This window comes from Martes martes (genome assembly GCF_963455335.1).
Source record: "Martes martes genome assembly, chromosome: 6".
NCBI lineage: Eukaryota > Metazoa > Chordata > Mammalia > Carnivora > Mustelidae > Martes > Martes martes.
Window position 1 is genome coordinate 92,253,060 of NC_137893.1, and position 19,633 is coordinate 92,272,692.

The 19,633-nt window shown below is 42.0% G+C and overlaps 1 protein-coding gene across 6 annotated transcripts in view; it reads right to left on the minus strand.

Moving 5' to 3' along the window:
- Positions 1–19,633, minus strand: part of RCAN2 (regulator of calcineurin 2) — a 266,382-nt gene that overhangs the window by 217,778 nt on the left and 28,971 nt on the right. For all 6 annotated transcript variants that reach the window (XM_080805751.1, XM_080805746.1, XM_080805747.1 and 3 more), the window contains one exon: positions 6,646–6,872. In XM_080805751.1, the coding sequence (XP_080661877.1) occupies positions 6,646–6,870 (225 nt within the window). In that variant the 5' untranslated portion in view covers positions 6,871–6,872. The remainder of the gene's footprint in view (positions 1–6,645; positions 6,873–19,633) is intronic.

Consider the following 19,633-nt stretch of genomic DNA (forward strand, 5'->3'; position numbering starts at 1 on the left):
CCAGGTGGAGACATCCGATCAGTAGGGGGTTGCATACTGTCTCCCTAGCTACCAAGGAGCATGGGCCCCCGCCCTTTGGGAACCCTTTTGGCACCAATCCTAATCAAGGCGTAATAGGCTGATTCAAATGTCTACTAGGGTAAATTATAATTCAATTGGTCACCTAGCATCACTGTGGAGTTTCCTGTGTGTGTGTTACAATCTCATTGGCCACCTGTGCGTGGCCAGGCCCGACCGCATGGTCTTTGCCCTTAAAAGCTAGACTGTGAAACAGACAAGGGTCGCCCTCTCTTGTAAGAGGTGCGGCCCCGAACGTTCGGTTAGATTCTTGATGCTTGGCGCGAAATAAAGCTTTGCTTGACCTTTGCTTTGTATCAGTCTCGCTCCTTTAATCACGGACCTGTTATTGGGGCATAACACTGTGAAAGATACCTTGGTATTGCTTTAAAGTTCATGTCCAAGCTCTCTGACTTTCTTTGGTTATCTCTGAACAGGTCCAGAATTTCAGACCACTGACCTAAGAAGAGAATCAATGAAGTCCAGAAAGACAGCGTGAGGCCAATGACATTTTCAGCTGGTAGGAGCAAGGGAGAATAATAATAAACCTCCTTCCCCGACCCTTCCCCGGTGCTCCCTCTCTAAAATTGCCTCTTAAAGAAAGAACGTTGTTAGGAGACACAACTCAAGAGTTATCCTTGAATTTATACAACCTTTTAAATTTGAAATAATTGAAAGTTATCCATTATGACGAGGACCACTGTGATGGTTGTGCCTTGCTTGTACTCTTGGGGGCTCCTGGCCTGGGAAGAGAGCAGAGAATGAAATCCAGCCTGCCCTCCACCTGTCAGGCCACTCACAACTGCCCTGGGCTGCATCCACCCCTTCAGCTGAGGGAGAAGGGCACCACATTTTCAAATTCACCATCCTGGCCCAGACAGTATGTCCTAAGGCTGCTTCAGCCCATGGGAGCACCTTCTCATAATTCACGGCGTCACTGTATAGGCCAGCAGCAGCTCTGCTGGACACCATCTGAAATGGTTTCCATGTACCTTCATCTTTCCAAGAAGGGAAAAAGCCTCCTGTACCTCTTTAATATTATCCTGGACTCACTGGAACATGGCAGCCGTTTTTCCCCAGGTGCCATCAGGAATATACACTCACCTGCTCTTTGGCACAGAAACCAAATACTCTCAACTCTGTATGCATCAGGCTTAATTCTTTCCACTGCCTCAATTATTTGCAGGTAGTTAAGTGGGGCATTTAGAGTGGCTTGTCAGATGCTCAAGCCCCAGGGGGTCACTCAGTTCTGTGGAGAAGCAAGACACTAAATATGCCTCTGGAATATTTCAGTCACTTTAAGAAAGGTTAAGGTTCCAGGGAATGTCCTACAGCAGCTTTCAAATCTGCCCCACGCTGGGCCTCTCATCTGGCAGGTGCCCCCAAGTGATTAGCGGGGACTAATTATGGTTCCCAGCCATTGTCCAGAGAAAAGACAAAATGGGAATAACTTAACTGAGTACAATGATACCCACTGTCTTTTTCACAATTCAGACCTTCTTTAAAGCAACAAACCTATTTGTAAATGTCACTTTCACCTATCCGGGAGGAACAGCACAAGAAAAACAGCACAACTCTCTCGTATTGTTAAATATCTGGTATCTAATTTAACTGTTAACTGCTTTTGTATTTAAAACAAATGCTCAGTTATCATTTTCCCACCCTCAGGCCACCACAGTCTACTTCACTTCTTATTTTTTCCACCTACCTTCAGCGGCATTTAAACTACAGTAAATCACCTTCTTGTTTATCCTTTGCTACACATTTACAACTGAACTGATTTGGACTCAATGCATTTACATTTAGCTTGAGTCTTGCTATTGAATTGCCCGAGTTCTCTGCTTTACATTCTTCTACTTGACTGTGCAAGTGGTGGAAAGCCAAGTTTATTTCTAGAACCTGTTTTCCATGGTCGAGTTTAGAGATGGTGAGGTACGGTGGGTAATGAATCAGAATTGAACGTTGAGAGGACTTGTGCTTACTGTATCAACCTAGATAGACTAAGTTACACTCTTAAGAACAAACTCCCTAATCCCAGTGGTTTAAAGCAACAAAGGCTTTTTTTTTCCTTGTCATGTTACATGTTCCTCATGGGTTGGCCAGAACTCTGTGTCATCACTCTCCTTACCCCACAACCCAAACTACCTGAGTAGGCACCACCTGGCCCAATGCCAGTTGCCCCAGCAGTGTGAAAAGAACATTCTTCAGGGTCAAACATCCATAATGAAATGCTTGAACTGGAAGTGACAGGTCGTTTCTGCTTACACACTGGGCAGAACTAGCCAGAGGGGTCCACGGAACACAACTGTGATATACACTCGGGAGGAGACAAGCAGAAAGACACCCCCCTTATAGGACTGTCATGACAATTAAAGGCGTTAATGTTTATAAAGCCATTTGGAAGAGCACTTGGCACCTTGCTGTATGCTATATAAGTACTTGCTGCTATTATTCCTAATCACTATTATTTTTAAACTGAATAAATTCATCATTTTTAGAGGCCACTATCAAGTCAGGTTTCTCCTTACTCAATTGCATTTGGCTAAATGTTTTGTGATGGTTGTTTCCCTGTTCTCCTTTAGCTACCAATGAATGCCAATGTCCCATTGAGCAAACACTCACCTATCTTCAGAACAGACACAGGGCAGCCCCCAGGATATCCCTCCAGCCTCACCTGTCTCAAGATGAGTCTCTGTAGCCCAGCTGGATCCAGAAAGGCAAACCCAGGGGAGCATGCCAAAGGGAAATGAACCCTAGTAACTTTTAGGTGTTGCAAGCTGTGAAGATCCCAGTTCTAAATGTGCTTCATACAAAAATATTTATGTTTCAAGCTGTAGCATGCAAACAGCAATCTGCATTTATTGGTTGCAGATGCCAATTTCCTCCAGCTCCGGTTCTCTTCTGTGTTATATAAACAAATCTCAACCATCTGGACCACAACAAGCCACTCTGAAGTATGTGCTCACTCCTTGCAAAAAGCATCAAATCAAAATATAATCTCACAGAATTCTGCCTAACAGAAAATCGGAGTGAACAATTTTCACAAAGCTGTTTTTAAAATGTTCTTTAGGTGTCAGAATAGGATAGACGGGATAGCAGAAAGGAACTGTAAGAGTGGGTTAGCATAAGAATGGCCATCCTGAAGGCCAGGAAGCCATTTTACTGAGGGTCCCTAACCAGCCCACACTGCGTAGGTGACTTGAGATAAGAGAAACTAGCTAAAACCTAAAAAACACCTTAATCGTTTACCACCAAGGCGGTTAGGCGGTGGCGCCACAGGGACCAGATGTTAAAGAAAAACAAATAGTTAACTTGCAGAGATCACAATCCTGCAAGACTGGAGTCTCCCTAGGTTTGCAAATGTCCTGGTGATTTACAACAAAAAGGCTATCTTTTCAATGGCCCAATTTCCAGAGACAAATGGCTCAGTTCCTCAAGGCCTAAGGTCGCCCTCCCCACCATAAAACTGAAGGAAGCTGAGGCAGAAGGAAATGTAAATAAAGTTAAATTTCTTCTAAACCTAAATCTCACCTAACCGCCAGGGTGACGCCGGGGTGGCAAAAAGTTAAACAAAGTTAAACTGTCAAAGTGGGACGCAAGATATGTATGTAGCTATGAAAAAGTGCCTTGAAAATGCTATATAAACCCTTGGCTTTGATGTGCTCGGGGTCCTTGTTGAAACCCGCTGCGCCGGGCAGATACTTGGACCCCAGCTAGCTGGAAATAAATCTCGCTGTGTGACTTGCATTATCGAGGGTGTTCTCTGTCTAATTGAGGGGTGGTCGACTCCGTACCCTAACAGAACTTCTCATAAGTACTCTGATGAAGAAAAACTAGCATAACAGGAAGATCAGATCCTGTGGTGTTACCTATATTAACAGTCCAATGTAGGGACTTCCAAAGTAGTTCAAAAAGGAAAAGAGCTTAGAAAAATCATCTCAGACAGGTGGAAAGACAGAGAAGAGACTGGTGCAAGGCTCATTCAGGATAGTCAGAGAGCAAAAGCTGTAATTCCTCCCCAGCCAAGGAAGTTGAAATGTATGCTTTATAATACCTGCAAAAAACAATCTAAACTATAGTCCATCAATATCAAGGAACAATGAACCAGAAGCAGACTGTGCCAAGAAAGAAAGGACAAGTTCCATGTGTTGCCACCTACCCACCTGGACCTCTGAAATGAATACTAAGCATCATTTCCAATGTCTTGTCTCCCTGATATAACTCCAGGCTGCTAAACGCATCTTCCCAAGGCCAAGTATTTTAGAACATCCCCACGGCCAGCTTTGCCCACAGGCAAATGCAGGAGGGCTAGAAATGCTTCCTGTTCCTTTTCCCTCCACCTAAAAATATCCCCTTATCAACTTAGCACAGTGCCTAAAATGTCCACCCTTTGGGAAAGATAATGATTTTCAGACTTAGGTGACTTCGATTCCTGAACCTTGAGCACTGTGGAATTTCCTGGGAGGCTGGCATACAAAACAAGTCAGTTCTGTTAAGATGGTGAAAATCGATGGAGGTCAAAGGAAGACCATAAAGGTCGGGGACTTAAAGAGAAGGATGTGGCAGGGACAATGAGGATCCCCAAGGCTCCCCAAATATATTTTTCCAGTGTCCCACGGTCGTGCCTCCTTGCTACTGTCAACTCATTTGGTATCCGATCATCTTGCTTTGTCATCTGTAACCATGGATACATAATTAGTATACTTAAATCAAAACTGAATCTAGATCAGATTATTTGATATCCTGTAGACTTTGCTCAAGTGGGGGCTAGAAAACCACCCAAAGTAGAAGAATTTCCATCTGATTTAATAAGTCCAATTATGTAGACTTTGGCCAATTATAAAATTCACCTCCTTGACTATAAAAATGTGGTCTAAATAATTTGAAACTGGCTCCCCTGAACTACATCTTGTTGATTTCAACTCAATATTTTATCGAGGTCATTTAAAAACCAAATACTTTTGGTCAAGCTGCAGTGTACCAACTTTGTATACAAATTAAAAGAGAGTGTTTTGTAATCCATGATTCAATCACAGAGCAGAGTATCAGAACAGATGTGGGAACTCTGCCCAAGCTTCTGTCTTCCTGTATAACCAATCCTGATCAGTAGATCAGTCATGCTTGAGCAGCACTCCAGAATGGAATAAGCTCCTTCCTAGGTCCTACTGTTTCAATCTACCAGGAAGTATTTAATCAGGAAAGAATCAAAATCCTCTTTTGGTCTCTAAGGAAAATCCTTCTAATTGTTGATTCATTTAGATAAACAGATGACAGAATGAGAAAACATCTTGTTTCATAATGTCAGGCAGATTTCAGGGGGGAAATTACTGTGTCTGAGTAAATTCTAATCTGTATTATAAACTGGTTATAATCCAAGAGCAAAATTCCTAGTTTCTTTCAAAGAGATCACGTGCAATTTTCTTACTTCAAACAGTCAAGGGATTACAACACTGGAGGTTCTAATCACATTAAAGGCCTCGGATTTCAAGCTATTTTTAGCCTATCATGTCGATGTTCAACTCCAAAGTATTATCAATATAAAACTATCTTTATAATTCCTAATCCTCCAGGCTATCAGAATTGTTTACAAAACCAATAAAATGCAATTAAAAAAAAAAAAAGACTTCCAGTAATTGTTTTCAGGCAAAAGAGTTTGGAGTTCAGCAATTGGCAAAATCAGCCCAAGTCTGTGAAACGGCAATCATAAATCCTACTCTTACATCTCACACAGAGGCTTATAATTTAGTTTAGGAAAAAAGGCCCTTCCACTCAAAAAGTGTTGCCTATGTTTTATAACATACTATTATAGTACATGTTTGCAATTAGAAATCTGCATTAAAAAAAAAAAAAAGAAATCTACATCGACAGGAAAGGTTTGATCTATTCAGACACCCCACTAAGAAGATCAGAGAAATCTAAAATGAGCTTTAAAAAGATCTCCAAGCAGAATACTTAACTCCAATTTCCAAGAATACTTACACTGAATCGGTTTTGTTTCTTAAGATGGGAAACTCCATTATCTGGAAAATACTTGTATACAGACAACCTCATTCCCCAATCACTTCAAATCAACCACTTTTCCTCAAATTCTTACCACACACTTAACAATTCCACCCTGTGTGATACCACTCAGCAAAACAAGACTCAGACGATCAGCCAACTGACCTTTCTAATAACACCTGCGGGATTCAGCTCACAGCTAGGCTTGGAACATTCACCAACTACAGCAGGGGTAGGGGTACAAGAGAGCTTGTGCCATTTGGCAGAATAGGAAAAAATAAAACTTTTTTAAAGCAACATCTCTTTCCTAGCCCAAGGGGTGTCTCCTGCAATCTGCTATTCCTAACACCACTTGCTCTGTTAGACAGGCCCGTGAGTCTCCGAGGATGAGAGCTGATTCAACATCCACAATCTTGTCACAGTTAGTTGATAACAGAATAGGCTTTTCTCCTCCTGCTCTGCATGCCAAGAACAGAGACAACCACACATTTTCCAAAACTTCAAACCATCAATCACAAATAAGCCATGGAAATACTTTGGGATAATGCCACATCTCCCCATGATTCCCAAGTAGAAAAGGCTCATTACCTTGCTCTCTTCTCCTTCAAACACTGACTGGTGAACGTTGCACGCAAACAGTGAGTTGGGGAGGTCGTTGAAGTCAGTGATTGCTTGAAAGGCTTCCTCTGCAAAACACCGAGTTACGGCCCAGTCTCTGTCTATGCAGCAGAGCAAGAGAAGTCCTCCATCCTCTGGGATGTGCCCCTGCTGCCCCAGGCTCCTCATTCCAATGAAGTAGGATTCTCCCCTCATTCCTGAGGACACAAAGACGGACACACATTAGAGTAGACACTGATGCCTTCACACTTGGTTCTAAGCCCATGGTTCTAGATTGTGTGGGGCAGAGCAGGGGAGTGTGATGAGAAGCAGGGACTAGGAGGAGGAGGAAGACCCAGAAAGTTCACATTACCCCCCTTGGTCTCTTGAGTCACTATTTCCCATCCAGCTCTGCCTCCAGGCAACAACCCAGTCAGCTCTATGATCAAAAAACCCCACTTAACCAAAATATAAGTTGGAGATTGGGCGCTGTAGCCCAGCTGCCCAGCGTTGACTAGATATAGGACCTGGAAAAGATGTAATCTCTCCCGGCCTTCGCTACCGTATGAAAATCAAATAGAAAGAGGGAGGGCTTTGACAAGTTAGATAATGAATTCTGTAATACCACCGCCACTGCCACCAACACTACTGATGCCTATCTTTTACTGAGTTCCAGGAACTGTTCTAAATGATTGACACGCATCAACTAACCTATTAAATCTTTGCAACAGTCTATGAGATTGGTACCAATGTTATCCCCATTTTACAGATGTAAAAACTGAAGAACAAAGCAAGGAAGTAACTTTTACTCTGTCAGTGATAAAACGGCAGGACTAGAATTCAAACCCAGGGAATCTGGCACCAGAGCTCACTTTCCTGTACCATGGAAATGGAACAGGTCAAAATCAGTGCAAGTTCGTATTTAAGGAAGAACAATCTACTTCATCACCACCCGAATCCTGACGTGGTAACTCTAGCAGTTAATGGAGTATCCATAATGAAGACACACACACATGCGCATGCACACACACACACACACACACACACACACACTCACCCTTACCTTCTGCCTGGGATTGTTACTCTAAGTAATTTGTGAATCCTGGATTTTGAAAATAAGTACTATTATGGTTAATCCACAGGATCTAGATACAGATTCCCTTTCCTCACAGCCCCCATCACAGAACTTTCTAGTATTCATCTTACCTAGCTAGGTTCAATCATTCTATTATTTCCTAACTCCAGCATTTCAAAATTCTACCCAGCTGCAACCAGTTGGAGAGGTTTCTCATATTTTTTTATATTGACACCTTGTAATAGATTTTATCAGCCTCCCCACATATTTTGAGGACAGTAGCTACATTTCTCCTTAGTATCCATTTTCATGCCTGTCATGTTGAGTAATTTGAAGCCCTGAAGGTGAAATAATTTGTCTGTGAGCATACAAGTAAGGCCGACAAGACACCTCTAATGTGGCTGCTGGGCCATCTTCAGTAAGTTCCCTTTCCCCAGCTTCAGCATGGCCAAGTACAGGACAGATGGGTGGGACTCACAGAATATCCGCCTGCCCTTATGAGTTTGCTGGACACAAATTCTGATGCCCAGACCGGTAGGGGTTCCCGTATGTATGTATGTATGTATGTTCCTGTATGCTCTGAATGTATCAATCAGGTGATGAGGTTATGTTTTTGTTTCTATTTTTCCTAGAAACAAAGCCCAAGTGGGAACCTGATCGGCATCACTTGATGGCAATATAAATAATGCATTACATATAAAATCTTGGGACAAAAGCCAAAAATTTAAAAATTTGAGATAATAACTCTAAAAGCAGATCAATGTAACTGTGGTAAATACAAATTGTTATTCCATATAACATCCAGTAGAACCATTCCCATATTTTAAAGTTCTTAAAACTCTAATTAATACATTTGCTGTATTTAAGTCAACGAACTATTTTTTTTTTAAGATTTTCTTTATTTATTTGACAGAGAGAGAGAGAGAGAGAGCACAAGCAGGGGGAGCTGCAGGCAGAGGGAGAAGCAGGTTCCCCTCAGAAGCCCGAGGTGGGGCTCGATCCCATGACCCTGGAATCATGACCTGAGCAGAAGGCAGATGCTTAACCGACTGAGCCACCCAGGTGCCCCAACAAAGTATTTATTTTATTTTATTATAATTATTTTTTAGGATTTTACTTATTTATTTGACAGAGCACAAGCAGGAGAAACGGCAGAGGGAGAGGGGGAAGCAGGCTCCCCACTGAGCAGGCAGCCTGATGCAGGGCTTGATCCCAGGACCCTGGGATCATGACCTGAGTAGAAGGCAGATGCTTAATCAACTGAACCACCAGGTGCCCCAATATATTTTAAATTAAACTATAGTACAGCTTTCAAGCTTTGTTTTATTCTATAATTAATCCAAGATAATGAATATTTGTAATTACACAGTACTTATATATGTATTTGTTTTTCTTCATGTTAATATTTATACCACTGCTTCCAATATTTACTGTAATATGCATAATAACCATCATTTATTATTAGAGTACTAATTAGTTTAATACTAAGAATAATTACTAAAAGCATTAAAATAGTATTATTTTCATCAATGGATTATAAGAAACCTCTTAATAATGAAGTCAGAATCATCCAGTAGCATGAAGTATAGCTATTATGTGTCAATACTGATTTTATTTATTTATTTATTTATTTATTTTATTTATTTATTTGACAGACAGAGATCACAAGTAGGCAGAGAAGCAGGCAGAGAGAGGAGGAAGGAGGCTCCCTGCTGAGCAGAGAGCCCAATGCGGGACTGGATCCCAGGACCCCGGGATCATGACCTGAGCCGAAGGCAGTGGCTTAACTGGCTGAGCCACCCAGGCGCCCCCTGATTCTATTTTTAATCCCGTCCCTCTTATTTAAAATTTTTAAATTAATCAAAATTGATCCCAAAATGTTCCTAAATGTTTTCCGAGAATGTTTCAATTACTCTTTTTCTGAAAGAAATAAAAATCCATTGCTGAACAAATTAATTAAATAGACGGAATATTAAGCCTTACTCGGGGCTCATTTTAATCTACTCAAATAGCCTTAACTTCTGTTCTAAGCTGTAACAATACGATTATCTTCAAGAGACTTTATTTTAAGCTCATTACTTTCAGTAAAGATTTAAAAGGTGAATGCATTTTTGGCAAACAACCTATTCTACTTATATGGAGAAATATTTTAGAAGTCAGAGCTTTGAACAAAGGAACCCTGATTTCTCTTTCCAGTCCCATTACTGAGTCAGGTAATAACCTGGAGAAGTCCATCAATCATTCGATGACTCAGTTTGTCTTTATAAAAGGAGAACAAAAACATCTCTCTGCCTCCCTTCCTCTGCAGAGGAGGAAGAGGCAGGGCAATGAAAGAGAAATGGAAGAACTGATCAACAGCAGCATTCACCACTACATAAAAGGCTAAGTAATATAAAGTAGGGTTAAAACACGACATCACGATAATCTCAGGGCAAGACTGTTATTCTTTGGTATTACCACTAACCTTTAGCAAACGCAAGCAAACAGAAATAAAGGGAAGCCCTCAACACCAAAAGAACTCCTAAAAAGAAATGTCAAGGTCTGATACAGCCCAGAAGAACTAGTTTATCTTTAAACTCATTTCAAAACCCTGAACTACTGTAAAACAACTTCAAAGCAACAGCTGTCTGCATAGCATAAGAAGCTTTACATGTATCATCCTCATTTCTAACCCCGAGGTTGGTCATCCAAAAAAGAGCTGCTTTCAAGTCCAGATACCTCCGTGGGAGGGTTTCCCAACCTCCCCCACAGCCTGTGAACATGACCTCCTTCCTCTGCACGTGCTGAGCACCCCACACAGCCTTCTCCCAGGGGTCACCCTGCACCTGCTTACTGCTTTACTAGCCCACATCTCAAACCAGACTGGGAGCCTCTTGAGAAGAGAGACTGACCTGTCTTCATCCGTGTGTCTTCAGCCCGGTTCATCTAGAAAGGCCTCACAAGGATGTCTAACAGAATTAAGGAATCATGTAAAAAAGAGTCATCTTCAAAAAATAACAGACAAACCAATGAGTTCTAGTGGTCTTAAAATATATAAACAAATAATATTTACTTCGCATGTATCCACTAACACTGAAAACAACCTGCTGAGTTCCATGTTAAGGTGAGATTTATAAGATGGAATTTTATAAATGGAAGATAGCAAGAACCACTCAAAGGATTCCTCTAGCTAAAATGAAAAAAGTGCAGGGAATAATTAAAATAATATTTATTTTTTTAATTATACAAGTTCACTGAAGGAAAAAAAGTGAAAAATTCAGAAAGTTACTTTACAAAGAAAATAAAAGCAAACCATAATTCTACTATCTAGAGAAAATTGTATTAAGAGTTTGGTACATTTAGTTCTAGTGCTTTTTCACATGTGTAATTTCTAAACAAAATTGGGATCCTACTGTTTTGTATCCCACTTCTTTTTCAAAACATTGATATAATCAAGAGCAATTCCCTGTAACATTATATATTCTTTGAAAACACTAATTTTAACGGACACATAGTATCCCAGTGTATAGATTGGTCATAATTTATTTAACCATTCTTCTGTTATTTGACATTTAGAAAGCATAAATTTCTATCATCACGTGCATCTAGAAACCCACTATCCACTATTAAAAATATAAATGGTCTCCTGGAAGAACCTGAAAACTTCTTCACATGCAGAGAAGACACATCTTTATAACATGCTGGAAGGGGCACACTTGGGTTCCACCCCTTCTTAATGTTGCGTGCTTTCTGGACTGTGGTTTTCACATCAGCAAAATGGAGAAAGAATGTGACTTTGTCTATTTTATGGTCTACCGTGAACGTCCAATGAGATGAAGCACATGAACTTCTTTCAAAGCCTCAAAATAATCTGTGAATTAAAGCTATTTTTTACTCCTTCTCAGCTCATCCAGAGCAAGGTGATGGCAGAGGAACCTGGCCCTACTGAGGTGCCTGCCATCCACTACTGTTAAGTGTAGGGACACGTGAATGTCTATGAGGGCTAAGCCCATATCATTAAAATGAGAAATCAATAGAGATGCTGCTCCAGTATTTGGTTTGAGTGTGGCTGGTGACTCCAGAAGAAGGGAATAATGACCATAATACAAGAGAGAGCAATGAAAATAGAAAAAAAGCAATGCTGTCCCCCTCCCCGCCAAACAGCACTAACAACACAATAATGGTTATAATCCTAGAGAGTTATTAGCAATGAGAATAATAAATGCTTGAATTTGACTCATTTTAATGAAGGAGGAAGCATGAAGACAGGAAGATTTTCAACTATTTCACTATTTTGCTACAATGTGAAAATGATTTTATCTGAGATCCCCAGATAACCTTATAGCACTTACTAATTAAACATTTAAAGACTTGAAATGAAGACGGTACAGCTCCTTCTATGAAGAGTAATCCCCTGAAACTTAAAGATGCCCATTCAGTATCAAAGATTTAGCAAATGAATAAATGTTTGTTGTGCAAATAAGGGAATAAATTCTCCCTCAGTAAACAAGAATAATGTATTGCCAGGTTTCTACACAAGGAATGAAGTTTTCCAAAACCCCTACTTTTCATTCCCTGCAAACACTTACTCGGTACACCTGAACCCAGGAGAAGGGATTTCATAAAGGCAGCTGACTCTGCTGGATATCATTACTGTCACAGTGTTATCAACATGCATGAGAGTCAGATTTCTGAATTCAGAATTCCAGAAAAATTCCACCTTTCTGGGAATAGGGCATATCTCATGCAAATGGAGAGCCATGTGTTTGCTCATAGGATTTCTGGTCTAGAAAGTCTTATATAAGTCTCGGGGTGCCTGAGTGGCTCAACCAGTTGAGTGGCTGCTTTCATCTCAGGTCATGATCGAGCCCCACGTCAGGCTCCCTGCTCATTGGGGAGCCTGCTCTCCCTCTGCCCCTCCCCTTGCTTGTGCGTGCTCTCTCTCTCTTTCTAATAAATAAAATCTTAAAAAAAAAAAAGTCTTATATAAGTCTGGATATAAAAGGAGGGGTAATTCCAAATAATCCCATGAGAATAGCAGAGAGCCAAGGCAAAAAACAAAAACAAAAAACAAAAAACAAAAAAACAGATTTTAAACCTCCATGGAGATGCTCATATTCATACTAGCTTCACTATCAAGTAAAATCAGCCCTTGGAAGGGCTAGGGTGGTAATAATCTCATCTTGAGTCCCCTCAACATGGAGAAAACATCACAGCCAATTCTGAGTACGACTCATTACAGAAAAACTAGAAGTCTTTCTCAGGACATTATTTAGGGTCATCCAAGGGCCAAAAGTCATGTCATCTGAAAAGCAGGGGCATGGGAAGACATAGCCTCGTAAAGCATAGGAAAAGGAGTTTGGAGTGAAGTCACAGTTGCCATCAACTTCTGAAAGAGGAAACAGAATTTTAGTGTAAGGTGCTAAGAAAGAAGTCAAAGCAGGGAGAAAGAATTCATCTTCATGAAAGGTGCCATGGATCTCTCAACAATTCGGGCTGAAACCAAAATGTCCTCCTGCCTCGTGTCTTAGTGAGCAACTTGTATGAGTGACAGCCAATGAGTCAGTTCCAGAGAGCAAGGGACAAACATGCGGTGGGATGTCAGAGGGAATCCAAGGACCAGGGGGCTGGCTGGCTGCATTTCTGTTATGGTCTCTTCTCACCTGGAAATTTTTATCTTTTGACGATTCGAAGAAAATACACAGAAGAGGAAACTATTTATCTCTGGGTTTAATGATGCTCAAGAAAGGGAAATTTATAACCTTTAACAAAAGTCTTCTCCGGTGTTAAAACCTTTAATTAGATACTCATATCTCCCTATGTTTTTCATGTTCCAGGTTATTCAAACCAGAAAGTGAGAATTTTTTAAATAGTAAATAATGACTTACAAAGGGGAAAAAATGAGCTAGACTTAAAAAAAAAAAAAAGAAGCAACTTACATTGGGTTTATTTTTCCTTAGACAAAAGAATGTTAAAGATTTAACTTGTCTGTTTTTTAAATGAAGTAAGTAAGTAAGACTTTTTGCAATAAGAGCAATAAACAGGGGGAAGAAATGCCTCAATACCGTGTTATGGCCGGCTGAGCAGGATAAATAAGGAAAGAGAATAGCTGGAAATGATTAATGAATAATTCACTTTGACTTTAAGTTCAATTTTGATTGAAAAACAAGTCAAAGGATTATGGGAGTTTTGTTGGTTGGGAGGACCTGAAGAATGACAATGCCGAGCGGACTAAGGATAACAACTAAGAATCCAAAGTTGTGTTAATAGAGAAGAAATGTCTACGGCTACCCTTTTTTAAGTTGACTATAAGGTTAAATGAATCCAGTTCAGATTTTTAAAGAATAGAAGACTCAACGTTCTACAGTGTTTAAAATCCCTTCAGCTCTAAAATTGATTCTTTGACGATAACTGGACAAAAATAAGCTTATTAGAAGAAAACTTTTATATGAAAAACAATAATCATTTTAAATTAAATCTTATCCTCAGCTATCATTTTTGGCCTGGCCAAATGGGTAAAGTCTTTTTGATGCCGTTTTGGTATTTTAATATCTAGACCCTCTTGGGGATACACCAGGCCTTTTGTTCATTTTTGTCCATCTTAAAGGGAGACTGAAGTATAATATTAGTAACAACAAACCATCCCAGCCATCCTGCCATACAAAGGACAGACATGATATTCTTAGGCTCTGCTCCATAGAAATCCATTAGAGCACTTTCTGAAATATAATGGGACCTATTTAATTCAGCGACAGAATTTTCATACCTGCTGAGTTGCATGAACTTCATGCTATTCTTGATACCATTTGGGATCAGTCTTGAAAGAATCAGGAACACGCAGTTTCCACTCACGGTTTTCAAAGGAAATTATCTACATTCCTCAGTCATGGCTCCCTCTAGGACACGTTCTGGCACCGCTGTTCTACCTTAAGCTCCAACAGGAAAATAATTCAATTAACTCAGTTCCCCAAAGAAGCAGCTTCTTATGAATCTTCATGAAATTGGAGAGGAGGGGGAGTTGTTTCCATCATCTCCTTTTGTACTGGATTCTACAGGAGTAATGGGTCTACAGACTTGACAAGAATAATGTGCATGCAGGGTTTTAATGCCTGTGGTCTGCCAGGAAGATGTGCACATCCTGAGTATTCTTCCAATGGACAAAATAAAAAGGGAAAGAAGAATCTCAAATTTACTCAGGGCCAGATGGAATAAGGAGATGAGGAATTTTTATTCCTCTTCCACAGCAATAACTGAGATCATCAAGAAAATGGGTTTCAAATAGGCTTGTTGCGGGAGAAGAGGTAAGTAGAGAAAACACCACCTTTTATGAAAGGTTGGAGGATTGAGGGGGCTGTTCTTAACGACGGGAAAATCTATTTGTACAAATAATGACCTACAATGAACCATAAATTTATTAAAGAAAATAAGCAATAATTAGACCATACCACCCAAAAGAGAAGAGCTTTGGTCATTGTATTAGTCAAGGTCCCAGTAGGAAACAGATGGCATGCTCAAATTGGGATCATTTGAAAAGAGTTTAATAAAGCAGCTGTTTGCAGAAGTGCAGGCGGGATATAAGGAAACCACAAAAGGTATTTCGAAACCCTGGGTTAGCATTATCCCTAGACCTCAAGAGGTGGGAAGCGAGGAGGGGTTTTCAGAATGGGGACACACCAGGGAACACAAGCAGTCGAGCCCTGACACATCTTTGGTTGAGGGGTATAGCCAATCCACAGTGGCACCACAAAGAGGGAAACAGAGGGATCACTATCCCCATCCTGCTCTCTTTCTATGACCTGCTGGCACCTTCCATTGGCCAAACCCAACTGCAAACCAGAGGGCAAGGGAACTATAGTGGGGAGTACATGGCTCAGCCATCGGGAGCACAGTACACAACAGGAAGCCATGGAGAGAGAGGTTCCTGGGATCAAGTGAAGAGATCAAGCCCAGTCTTCGTAACTGGGTAGTCATCTAAACATTTCATAGGTTAACTTCAATAGAACGTGATTTAAGCATTTAAACCTGAGGCATTTGTAAATAACAGGTCAAATCAGCCTGCATGATGCAGCCACATATTTACTCTTTCTTACCATATGTACCATTTCTTACCGTATTCACCACTGTGTTTTGTTTTTTTTTAAGAAGAGGAAGAGTGAAAGGGGAATGAGCAACAATATGTGTGCACCATTGTGGACTACATATTCTTGAGCCCCGTGTGGAGGCAGCAAACAGCCCTTTCATTATTGCTGTCAGAAGAAGCTTAAAGAAAGCCCCAAGCCTCTCGATGAGCCTAGCAATTATATGCAAAATAACTTTTCACAGGAGGATAACACTTCAAAAGTGAGCAGCAAAGCAGGTGAAGGTTGCTATGGTAGCTAAGAAGTCAGATTTATCCTGTCATCTTTCACCTTCTGCTTTCAGAGCACTGGGGAGACACAGAGTGAGAAGGATCTAGAGCAGAGATGGAGAGATGGGGCGCCCTGCCTCCGAGAAAATCCAGCCAAGAAGGGTCAGAGCTGTGCAGACCTTCTAAGTGAGAAAGAAAAGGCAGACTGGAAGGCTGCTCAGAGGGGCGGGGGGAGGGATGAAGAGCTGCTCGGAACTCATTAGGAGGCCAAGGAGACAGGTAGCACTCTCTCTGATAAGATTAGCAGAGGATAATCAGCTTGATTGTAAGCTCTTTTTAATGCTAAAGGACAAAGAATGAGGAAGAGAGAGACAAATATCTTTATTTCTGTGCCCAGCACACAATCTGCTATTTTCCCCCCTCAAATACAGCTAAATGCCCATGGCACTTCCAGGTTAAAAACCTTCCGTAACTCCCTGAGATCTATCAAATTCAATAAAAACCATTCTTTGGCCCAGCAAACCAGGACCCCCACAAGAAGACGACAGCCTTCCTGTCCAAATGTACCTACTCTCTCCCTAGCACGGAGAAGGAAAGTCCTAGTCTCAGCACCAAGTTCCAGCTCTATCAGTAATGACCACAACGGCATCAATTATTGACGGCTCCTTTGCTGGGTGGCCCTCAACAACTTCCTTGAGCTTTCCTCACTTCTCAGCTTTGCTCCTGCCAGCCCCCAGCCACACCCAGCACCATGTCACTCAGGCTGAAGTCATTTCTGGGGCTGCTGCCTTCAGACCCCACTCTGAGGCCCAGTGCACGAGATGAGATCATGCCTGACAGACCCCATTGTCTTGTGTTTGTCCCACCTCTTGAGACACTTCCTTTGCCTTGCTGCTCCTTGCGATTTTCTTATTCTTACTTCCCCCTCACTGTTGAGGGCAGGGGCTATGGCTGGGTCTTCCCCACCTCGATAACCCCAGGAGCTGCTAAACAGGACACCATCCTTGGAAGGTCGTCTTTCTTGAACTGAATGGAGTTCAAGTTCTGAATGTGATTCTCAGCTTCCCAACATACTAGCTGCCTGTCCTTGGAAAGTAACTTCGTGTCTCTGGGTTCAGTTTCCTTATCCATAAAGTAGCGTTAAAAAGAAAACCAAGGTGGGCGCCTGGGTGGCTCAGTGGGTTAAGCCGCTGCCTTCAGCTCAGGTCATGATCTCAGGGTCCTGGGATCAAGTCCCGCATCAGGCTCTCTGCTCAGCAGGGAGCCTGCTTCTCCCCCGCCCCCCGCCCCCACCACCTTCTCTCTGCCTGCCTCTCTGCCTACTTGTGATCTCTCTCTGTCAAATAAATAAATAAAATCTTAAAAAAAAAAAAAAAGAAAACCAAGGTGCCCAAACTGGCATCCCTTACGCCAAGGCCAAGTCAACAAATGTGGGCTTAATACAATGCTAATTGTAGTTTCAACCTCCCCCCCCAGATGAGGTCTTAACCAGTTAGTCAGGAATTTTCTGATCAGCACCCATGGTAATCTGTCCCACGTGCCCTCTCCAAACCCCACCACCCCAACGGAAGATATGGCCACCCAGGAAGAGGAAGGTGATCTTGCCTGAAACAATCCTATCCGTTCCATGGCTAATAACCTTCTTGTCCCACCCTCCTTCCCATAAATACCCACCATGTTGTACAACTCTTTGGAGCTCTCCTCTACTTGTTAGATGGGAGGCTGCCCAATGCATGAATCGCTTAATAAAGCCAATTAGATCTTCAAATTTACTTAGTTGAATTATTCTGCTTTAACAGTGAGGAACAGGATGGTATCCGTTAGGGTGCCAGTTCGAGGATTTCCTAGCTAACACAAATAAAGCATTTAGAACAATGACTGGGACACACTGTGAGGGCTCAAGAAATGTTAACAGTTTTTAGTATTGGCCACTTTAGTCCTCAACAGAGCAACTCCTTAACTGTCTCTCACATGACGTCATCTTCTCCTTCCTAGAGTCATCAGTCTTTTCACACAGAAAGGCACAGAGTATAGAGGAAAGCAAAGGGTGGGCTTTGGAGTTGGTCTGTCAGGTCTGAATCCCGGCACTGCTACTTTCTCACTGTGTGACCTTGGGGCATGTTATTGAACATCTCTGGGCAGTGTATGCAGTACAGGGACCGTAAGAGCACCAACTTCATAGGGTTATTATAGGGACTAAACACACCCTTCCTCCACTCCCAAATACCCAAATTTTGGGTGAGTATTCTATTGTTTTCAGGTCTTTAGAAGAGGCTGTGCTTCTATGGTAAGAAATCCAAGAACTCAGAAGTCAGACAGACCCGGGTTCAAACCCCAGCTCTCCACCCACTGCTGACTGGTGGTGGTGGGTGGGCTCTGGGGTCTCGGTCTGAATCCTCCTTCCACAGCCATTTTACTTCGTGATTTTAGGCAAGCTGGTTTCACTCATGAAGCTTCAGTTTCAGAGCTATAAATCGGGACTATGAAGAGCTTCTTTTTTGGGGCACCTGGGTGGCTCAGTGGGTTAAGCCGCTGCCTTCAGTTCAGGTCATGATCTCAGGGTCCTGGGATCCAGCCCCGCATCGGGCTCTCTGCTCAGCAGAGAGCCTGCTTCCTCCTCTCTGCCTGCCTCTCTGCCTACTTGTGATCTCTGTCTGTCAAATAAGTAAATAAAATCTTTTTTTAAAAAAAAGTTTCTTTTTTTTTTTCAATTATTTTTTTCATTATAGTAAGTGCACTCCATAACCCCCAACCCCTATTTCTCCCATCTGCCCACCCACCTCCTCTCTGGTAACCATCAGTTTGTTCTCTATAACTAAGAGTCTGTTTCTCAGTTTGTCTCTCTCTCTCTTTGGGGGGGGGGGGCGGGAGAGAAGGCTATTGAGAGGTTCAAGTGAGATCATGCCGGTGAAGAAACTAGGCCAGAGACAGCCACTATCATCACTCAGGAAACGCCAGCATTTGCTACAACCACTGGCTTGCACTTGTTAATCGTATTAATGGTTGGCTGCAACCTTAACTGCTTACCTGTTCTCAGATAATTGCTTACTTTCCAAGGAAGGCACACTTTGTGTTAGACCCAGGGTCTGAAACAACTTTAAGAGCAAGAATTAGGACTTTGCTGGAATTTCTCAGCCCGTGTATTTAGCTTGCTAATACATGTTCCCTGCTGCAGACTGAAAAGTGTCACTTGCCATTCTATTTCCCTTCAGCACCCTTCTCCAACTCAGCTAAAAATGCCACCAGTGCTCAACCAGGCTCCAGAGTACTTCACAGAGAAGTTCTCCCCCGCCTGCTGGAGGCCCCCCAACACCAGCCATGCACCCTGGGACAGCTGCCCAGCGCCTCCTCTCCGCTTGCCCTGCTTGCCTCTCTGCACATGCGTTGTTATTTACAACATTTGGCAAAGGGAGCCCATTTATTGACGTTTTTACATCTCCTCCCATATGCTGAGCATGCTTGCTTCTTCCTGTAATGGCTGGCACCCAGCATGGCTCCTGATCCACTGTCTCGCTGGCAAGACGAATGGAATAAAACACCCCAGCCTCCACCCAGAGCTATGGCTACGCTATTCTCCC